Source organism: Myotis brandtii, unplaced genomic scaffold, assembly GCF_000412655.1.
Source record: "Myotis brandtii unplaced genomic scaffold, ASM41265v1 scaffold953, whole genome shotgun sequence".
In the NCBI taxonomy this organism is placed as follows: Eukaryota; Metazoa; Chordata; class Mammalia; order Chiroptera; family Vespertilionidae; genus Myotis; species Myotis brandtii.
The window spans coordinates 329859-338766 of record NW_005371933.1 but is presented as its reverse complement, the minus strand read 5'-3'; the positions used below and the strand labels follow the sequence as shown (position 1 = coordinate 338766).

At 47.6% G+C, this 8908-nt stretch overlaps 1 protein-coding gene across 1 annotated transcript in view; it reads left to right on the top strand.

The window, feature by feature from the left end:
- LOC106724749 (latent-transforming growth factor beta-binding protein 1-like) overlaps positions 1-8908 on the top strand; it is a 136543-nt gene that overhangs the window by 32693 nt on the left and 94942 nt on the right. The window contains exon 2 of the mRNA XM_014533185.1: positions 7925-8222. Coding sequence (XP_014388671.1) covers positions 7957-8222 — 266 coding nt within the window. The 5' untranslated portion in view covers positions 7925-7956. The remainder of the gene's footprint in view (positions 1-7924; positions 8223-8908) is intronic.

Sequence of the window (8908 nt, the reverse complement as noted above, 5' to 3'; positions counted from 1 at the left end):
GGCGGGAGGGCGGAGGGAGTGAACCCAAAACTCAGATGTGTGCCCTTGACTGGGAATCGAATCCGTGACCCTTCAGGTGAGTGGGCAGTTGCTCTAACCACTGAGTAATCCTGGCCTGGGGACTTTTGCTATTTTTAATTACATGTTTATATAGTCTAAACTGTAGATCTTTAGCTTTGTTTTCTTTTCCTTTTCCCCCCACTGGCTTAAAAAACAAAACAAAACAACTTCATAAAATGGCAGTAATAAGACCAGAATCCGAACCCTGAAAAACTGCGGGTGGGTTTTCCATTCACATGACTTATGACTTTTAATTATGTCCTGTTCCGTGAGTGATTTCACAGTTATTGATGGCACTGGGCGGAGTGTGTTTGACCCTGGGAATCCCCTACTTTAAATCCAGTCACAGGGTAACAAGCCACTCCTGCTGAGCTCAGGCTCTGAGAACCTCCGCCTTCCAGAACGCAGCTCCCGGGGAACTAGGCAGATGGGGCCCAGGACATCACACAACCTTGCGCCTTGCGTTCTGTAGACTGTGTGCTGTGTCCGACCACCTGCCTGTCTGCTTGGTTAAGTTGTCACTTGAGTGTAGATTAGCGAAGGAATGGGTAGGACATCAATGGTGGGGAGAAAGTCTGTGCTGTATGACAGCCTGCCTTGGAGGGGGAGAGCGATCCAAGCACACACCCACCCCTGAAGCGTTTCACATGACTTTTCATAACAATCAGATCCCCTAAGGGTTAGTAAGTATTGGTGATTGGTTTGCCTCCCTAAAAAAACGCGCTGATGTGGACTTCTTCATTATCCCACGAGGCTGGAGAGAAAAGGCATGGGGATGTTATGCTAATATTCTTTGCTCTTTAGAGATTTTGGAGGAAGCTAGCCCAGAGACATTTACACGGAAAGTACAGCAGTTATTTGGGTTTGGTACACGGAGCAGACGGAGTTAGAGCAGACCTAACTGTGACCTCATGCTGGGTTTCTTGTGATCTGATATCACTGAGTGTTATTGAGTGACTTCAGAGGGCAGCTGGGAATTACTGTGAAGACACGCAGAGCAAAGCAATTTCTCACCTGCTGCCTGTGATCACAGGAGACACAGTCAGACTCCTTTCTCCCGGGACACATGCGGGGGGCATGCTGCAGCTTGTTCAGAGAGAAAGGCAAGGGGCAGAGAGTCACACTGTTTGCCCCGTGTGCGCTGGGACGGTTTTAAATATAACCAGGAGCGACTTTTTTAGAAGTAAAAGCAACAGAGCCTGGGCTTCAGGGCATGGGTTACTTCCTAAAAATACAGTCACAGAGCGTTTAAATAACATTAGGAACAGCTTGTCAAACTGGAGTCGGATTCACATGTGGACAAATCCGAGGGTGTTTACTGTTGGGGGCGAAAGCTGAGAATTTGACTGTTTCAAATGATGAAGGAGTGATTTCAGAGACCAGCGTGGTGGTATGGATGGAGCCCGATTTTGTTGCCTATCCTGCTCACCCAGGTCTTGATGTGGGGGTCTCCGCTTTCTTCGAGCCCGGTATTTGCAAATTGAGTTCATGGTTGTCATGGTGGCAGTTTCTGCCACCTTGACTGACCTCATCCTTATCTTCACCCCTTCACCTTGTGCTTAAGGAACAAGTTTAACTACCTTCAATTCTCAGTTGCCTTTGTTGGATTTTTAAAAATTTTTTTTGGTTTTTTAAAACTGAAAAATATACAGAAAAGTACAAAGGATATAACAGTAAACCCTTATGTGTCTACTACCCATAGTTAATATAGGTCTACTGGTTGTCATATTTGCTACCCATCTTTTTTTTTTTAAAGGGAAAGTATGCCCATAAAGTGACCTATTTCCTTCTTTACTGTTGTTCCCCTTCCTTCCCTGAGGTGATCACTGACATGAACTTAGTGTGAACCCAGTCATATTTTATGCTTTTACTGATTTCCTGTGTATCCATAAAAACAAATAGTACTGTTTTATGTCATTTATTGACACAGACATTATAATATGATCACATAAGTAACAGTATGATAAAATAACATCATATACATTGATTTATTTTAGGCAATGTTATTGTTATTTTTTCAGGGTCCATCTATTTTATGTGTATACACACACACACACACACACACACACACACATTTTAATTCATTTCAGAGAGGAAGGGAAAGGGAGAGAGAGATAGAAACAGCAATGAAGAGAGAGAATCATTGATGGCTGCCTCCTGCACGCCCCTTACTGGGGATCAAGACCACAACCAGGGCATGTGTCCTGGACCGGAATTGAACCTGGGACCCTTCAGTCCGCAGGCCGACACTCTATCCACTGAGCCAAACTGGCTAGGGTGGGTTCATCTATTTTGATAGGTCCAGCTCATGGTTTTAACTGCTGTATGGTATTCCGTTGTATGAATGAATATAGCATAGTTTATGAATTTATCTATCAATGCCAGTATTTTCCCACATAATTGGTGTGTAGTGAAGATTCCTGCATATATCTCCACAAGCCTGTAAGTGAAATTGTTGGGTTTTCACATTAGAAACTTACTAGGTATTGCCAGATTGCCTTTTGCGGAGGTGATATAAAATATATTCCCATGAGCAGTACATGAGTTCCTGTTTCCCTAAATCATTGCTAACACTTTAGGCAGATGTATTGCCATCGCCCTGGCCCTGTGCGTTTAGTGTCGGGCGGAGGCTCCAGGGGGATCCCAAGGCTATGGGTGTGCAGGTCTCTGCTCTCCAGCACCCGCCCTGCAGGCTCCCGCTCAGCCTCCTGAGGTCTCAGCTCAGGACTCCACCGTTTTCCGTTCGGTGCCTCCTGGTGCCTCAGTCTGCAAAGTGCCTGCTGCAGGCGGTCGGGGTGCTCGTGGGCTCACCTCTTTGGTTTCCTTCTCTCAGGGTTCACTGTCCTCACTTGCTAGTTGTCTTGGGCTCAACAACAGCTGTTTTGTATCTTTCATCCATGCTTTTAGTTGTTTATGGAAAAAGGGCTTGTTTGGTAACAGTTATTCCAGCCTGGCCAACCGTGGAAACCTAGCTTTTTAACCTAAAAACAAACACCTTTCAGAATCGCTGTTGCGTTTGGAATGGAGGGGGTAGTTAGAGGGTTAACTCAGCGTGCTTACCTTGCGTCCTTTCATTGGATTATCTGCTTTGTGAGTTGGGACCCCCTCCACACGTCCTTTCACAAACGGAGTATCTCTCAGAAGCTCTTCTTGTTTCTACTGCACTTGAGCTTCTTGGGCGAATTCCCTTTACATGTGTTTGTGCTGGAAGTTCAGTAGCTTGTCGCCGCTCCCCCAGCCCATTGCTATATTCTCTTCTGTCAGTCCTTGACCAGTTGTTTCAGAATGACCTCCCTTCAGAGTTCCTCTAGATCCCAAGGGGCCTGAGCTTCTGGAACTTTCTTTAACAAGCATACTGTCAAATGCCACTACAGACCTTCCTTATACGTGAGCAGAGTATATTTTAACATAATTGTGATTTTAAAACATCTTGGAGGGTTTGGAGACTCTTTGGTCCAACAACATGCAAACTAAGTCTGGAGGTGCGGGTGTTATTATGGAATGCATTAAGAGCCCATTGATTGGTTACCTTCCCTTTACAGATGTCCTGACATCCCAGCATCCTTAGCAAAGGAGTGTCTCTACATTCACATCAGTCATTCAACCAAGGTGAAGTTCAGGCTCCCGTCCTTGAGCATATAAGTTCTGCAGAAGCCAATGGTCTGACTGCACAGTTTAGAATCCAGTTGGGCATTAAGAGAACCGTGTTAAAAGATGCTTAATAATAAGTGAAAGCACATATGAAGTGGGACAGAAGTTCAGGTGATATAAAGATCACGGTGGGTGGGGAGCGTTTGGGAAAGACCTCATAGAAAGGGGGGGGGGCGGTTTCAGAAGAGCAGAACTCCAAGGGCCCTGCTTCAGGATGGGTCACCTGTGTGCAGGTGAGTGGGGAGCTTCTGCAGGGATGGGCGAGGGGCCAGTGATGGTGGGGGTGGGGTGGGGCTAGATGTAGAGGGTCTCGATGTATTTCAGGGGCAGCTACAATGTGCTGAAAGTTGTTGAATGAAGGAGGGAAAATTCTAGAGAGCTACATTTTAGGAAGACTGGTCTGTCCGCAGTCTGGATGAGGGTTTTGTTCCCTGACCGATTGGTTCTCAAGCTTGGCTGCCCGTTGCAGTCACTGGGAGATGTAACACAGAGTAAAGATCCTGATGCCTGAGCTCCATCCCCCAGAGTTTCTGATTCAGTTTGCTGGCGTTAGGCCTGGGCCTTGTTTTTTTTATTTTTAATGTAAAAAATGTTCAATGACAGTTGACATGTAATAATTAGTTGCAGGTGTACAACCTGGTGATCAGGCATTTATATAATTTATAAAGTGATCACCTCGATAAACCTAGTACCCATCTGACACCGTACGTAGTTATTACAGTATCATGGACTCTATTCCCTGTGTTGTGCTTTACATTCCTGCAACTGTCTTCATAACTGGCAGTTTGTACATCTCAATCCCTTCCCCCTTCTCACCGCTCTCCTCACCCCTCTCCCATCTCAGGCCTGGGTTTCTGAGAGTTTTCAAAGCTCCCAGCTGATTCTAAGGTGCAGCCGAGCCTGAGACCCACTTCCCAGCCCTCTGATAAGATCTTCATGTAATGGTGACTCATGGTGCTGACCCACAGCTGGCCAGGAAAATGCAGAATCAGATGGTGGAAACAACCTGTTCAAAGTACTTCTGTAATATGTATGTGTAATATTCCACATAGCCCAACACCTCAGAATAGCAGTGTTCTCATAAATGCCTGCACATGTTTATGCCGGCCATGAAGTCGATGGTGACCATATGTCTAAACTCTTGGGAGGGACCCATATTTATCTTGAGAATTTGGTCCCGTGAAACATTTATTTTTATTTTTTGCATTCAACATAAAAGGGCCACATAAAACAAACACTTTTATCACAGCAAGGATTCAATGCAATGAAAGCACGGGTAGTGTGCAAACACTAAACTTGCCATGATAAAAATAGAAATCCTCAAAAAAATCGGCTGGTGGAAGCCTGTGCTTCTAAATGCTGTCTGTCAGTGGTTTGCAAACTCAAGTGTGCGTCGGACCCACCGGGAGGGCGGTCAGGCTGCTGGGCTCCAGTTCTGGACGGAGCAGTTGACAAAGGGCACCTCGGAAGTGTTCCCAGGCGATGCTGCTGCTGGTCCCGGCGCCACACGCTGAGAAGTGCCGTGTGAGAACCACTGCTGCCTGAGGCCCAAGTATGGTAGGAGAGAGGGCTTGGTGAAGTCTGGTTGCGGGACATGAGTTTTGCTTCTCATGTCAGGTGAGGGGCTTGTCTTGGCAGTTAGGGAATCTGCCCCCCCAAAACCCCCCAGTTTAAGGCAGCCCCTTCTGCCTGCCTGCTCCAAGGGGCTGCTGCCAGAACCTCGTGGGGTGGGAGGAAGAGGAAATTGTCGAATCCTCCTCCTCACTGTCCTTTCACAATTCACTGCAAGAGGGAGGTCTTACACAGAGTCACACGATTACATACCATGTTCTTTTTCTTCCAGTAGAAAATTTTTGTGGTTTAAATTCTTTCTCTTATTATTCTTTCCCTGTCCCCCTACCACATACAGCATTTGAAGCGTTAAGAACAATCTCTGCCCTTTTTCACTTGTAATCCCTCCATGTCCTCCCAAGGACAGGTCTTACTGTGCCTTCTCAGTGGCACTCGGGGGGGGGGGCACTCGGGGTGTGGGGTGGACAGGGGGGACTCCAGGCCTTGGCCTCCACAGGTACCAGCTTCTGCAGGCTGCGCTGTCTGGGCAGCCTCCCTGGGGGATTAGCAGGCTACACCTTGGGAGGGAGGAGCAGCGGAAATCACTCTCAGATGTTAAACTGAACCGCGGCTCTAATGGAAAGCATGAGGAGAATGCACACATGAAAGTGCCCGAGGGGCTCTCTGGCTGAGCTGGCTGTGGAAGCCAGTCAGTCCTCGCTCACGGCCGCTGCTGTTCTCCCCGGGTGGAGCCTGTTTCCATTCAGGGACATTCCATAAATACCCACGGCCCAGAAGGGACCCGATGATTACCCGCCAGGAAAGCGCTGATAAATGAGAATCCTGAACTCCAGAAGTGCATCGTGTTTGACTTTGAATTCTAGAAGCCTCATATGGGAAGACCCGTGGGGACCATTTTAGAACAAGCAGCTACTGCCCTCCCTCTGCCCCCAAACATGTACAGGTGCAGAGGCCAAGGTTAAGTAACTTGCCCCAAGGTCACCTAGGGAGCTGGCTGCGTCTGTCTTCCTTTCTCTCTCTCTCTCTCTCTCTCTCTCTCTCTCTCGCTCTCCCCCCCCCCCCTTTCTCCCCCTCTCTCTCCCTTCCCCTCCCTCTCCTTCTCCCTCTCCCTCTCCCTCTTTCTTCTCTTTTTCTTTTTTAAGAAGCCTTCTCAACTTTTGGAAAATTTGTCAGCTCAGTGTTCTGACACTTGACACTCATTTCTTGTCATTATTTGCTATAACTAATAGGACTCATATTGTAGAAAGATGGGAAGAGTGTCGTCTCTCTTTTAAAGAAAATCAGTAGGTTTCAGGCTTTTTCCATCTTCCATATTGAGCCTCCTCTGGCTCATCCCCCTCACCCACTTCACAGTTGTCTGTGGACTGAATCTTGCATTGAATGTTAAGGGAGATTTAGTCTTGTCTCCCTCAGGACCAAGAGTTTCAGTCCAAGGTGCACTGATGGCCAAAGGTTGGCCTACACACCTGTACTTGGACAAATAAAGAAGGGGCTGAAGAAATGCTGTTTGTAGGCCAATGACATTAACCTAATAAAACTGATGTCAGTAACATGTGCACTCCCACGGGACCGATAAAATCCACTTACTGTGCCGGAGACAAAGAGCCCTCCTGACTTAAAATTCTGCTTGGCCACAAGCCTGGTGATGCAAAGTACACACATCCTCGAAAGTAGGAGATGAGGAGACTGTTTCTGTTGGGTTGCCTTTCATTATGAAATTAGGGATGATGGACAGTGCACTGGCAAATGCATAAAAATGTATATTGGGCGACTCTCAACCTTTTAAATCTTGAATTTCTCTCACGTAAAAAAAAAAGTGGGCTGGACCCCACTTCTGAAAGATTGTCTCTGAGCTCTGGTGGCTCGTGCAAGATGAAGTCTGGAGCACTTTTTGAGGGGGCTGTGGTTGGGCGTGGGCTTTTGTTACTTTGCCAAGTCTTATCTGGATGCCTAAAGTTTAAACTGACGCCACAGGGCACCGTTTAGAAAGAAGGGCAGAGCGTTTTCATAAGTTTTCCGAGTTTCTGATGCATTTCTGAGAGGCAGCTAGAGTAAAGTGATGAGAATGATGGCTCAGCAGCTACTTCGCTTGGATAAAAACCCCAGCTCCTTCCTCTACTAATCATTGTGTGACCTTTGGCAGCTATAAAACTCCTTCATCAGTACAATGGGCAGAATAAAATATCTACTAAAACGGTTGCTGGGGGATTAAAATTTTTAAAAAATACATTTTTATTGATTTTAGAGAGGAAGGGAGAGGGAGAGAGAGAAAAACATCAATGATGAGAGAGAATCATTGATCGGCTGCCTCCTGCATGCCCCACACTGGGGATGGAGCCCGAAACCCAGGGAGGTGCCCTGACGGGGAATCGAACCATGACCTCTTGGTTCATAGGTCAACACTCAACCACTGAGCTACGCTGGCCGGGCAAATTTATTGATATGTAGTAGAACAGTGCCCGAAACATAGAAAGATGTTAATAAACGTTAGCTGCCATCACTACCTTCATCATCTTCACATCTTTAAGTAGGGTTTCATTTTATTGGTGACTATTGATGGATGCTGCTGCTAAGCCTTCGGAAGAATTCGTAAAGTCTGTAATGCTTTCCTTCCAATGTGTTTCCTGTTATCCTTCTGCAGCCAGCTGTGTGCCACCGTGCCAGAATGGAGGGATGTGTCTTCGGCCTCAACTCTGTGTGTGCAAACCAGGGACCAAGGGCAAAGCCTGTGAGATGACAGCCGCCCAGGACACCTCATCGCCAGTGTTTGCAGGGCAGGGTCCCGGGGCTGCGGCCTCCTGGGTCCCTCCTGAGCAAGCAGCGAAGCACACTTCATCGAAGAAGGCAGACACCCTCCCAAGGGTCAGCCCCGTGGCCCAGATGACCTTGACCCTCAAGCCCAAGCCGTCCGTGGGACTCGCCCAGCAGATACATTCTCAGTGAGTGTTTTGAACTTGCCTCCGGCCTGGGGGCATCTTAATTACTCTCTTAGATGAATCACGCTTTAAACCACTCTCCTTTCTCTGCACAGTGTGCAGCAAGCACTTGCGTAGTAATGTCTGTCTTCCCTTTCCTTAAGGTTTCACATGTTATGCTCACACTCCACGTCTCTGAGAAATACTCGATGTGTGCGTTTAGCCTCTGCAGGGAAGTTTTACTTTAAGCACAGACCAGAGCAGGAGCGGAGATTACAGGGAGCCGGGGTGGAAGGGAATAGGAGAGAGAATTGTTTGATTATGGTGGAGCTGTGAGTTTAAAAATCCTTGTTTTGGGGAGGGAGTGCTCTCGAGTTTTGAAATAATAATTTGAAAAGAGACATAGTGTGATTTTTAAAGCTGCATGGAGAAGGTAGGGACCCCACTCTGCACAGAGAAGGTATTCCGATGGAAGTGAGGCCTCGGGAAGGGAATGTCCCGGCCTCAGGAGCAGGTGAAGTGCACCCGCCAGCTGCCGTGCAGGAGCGTCTTTGGGGAATGAGCTTGTGTTCTATTTATGGGGACGAGGCCTTTTCTGAGCGTTGGGAAGTGCTGTTCTGAACAGGATGAGACCCTGGATCAAGGCTGGTTTCCCGGTGCCCCTCTGCGTCGCACGAGGAGCGCGTCTCGGCTGCCCGGGACCCTGGCGC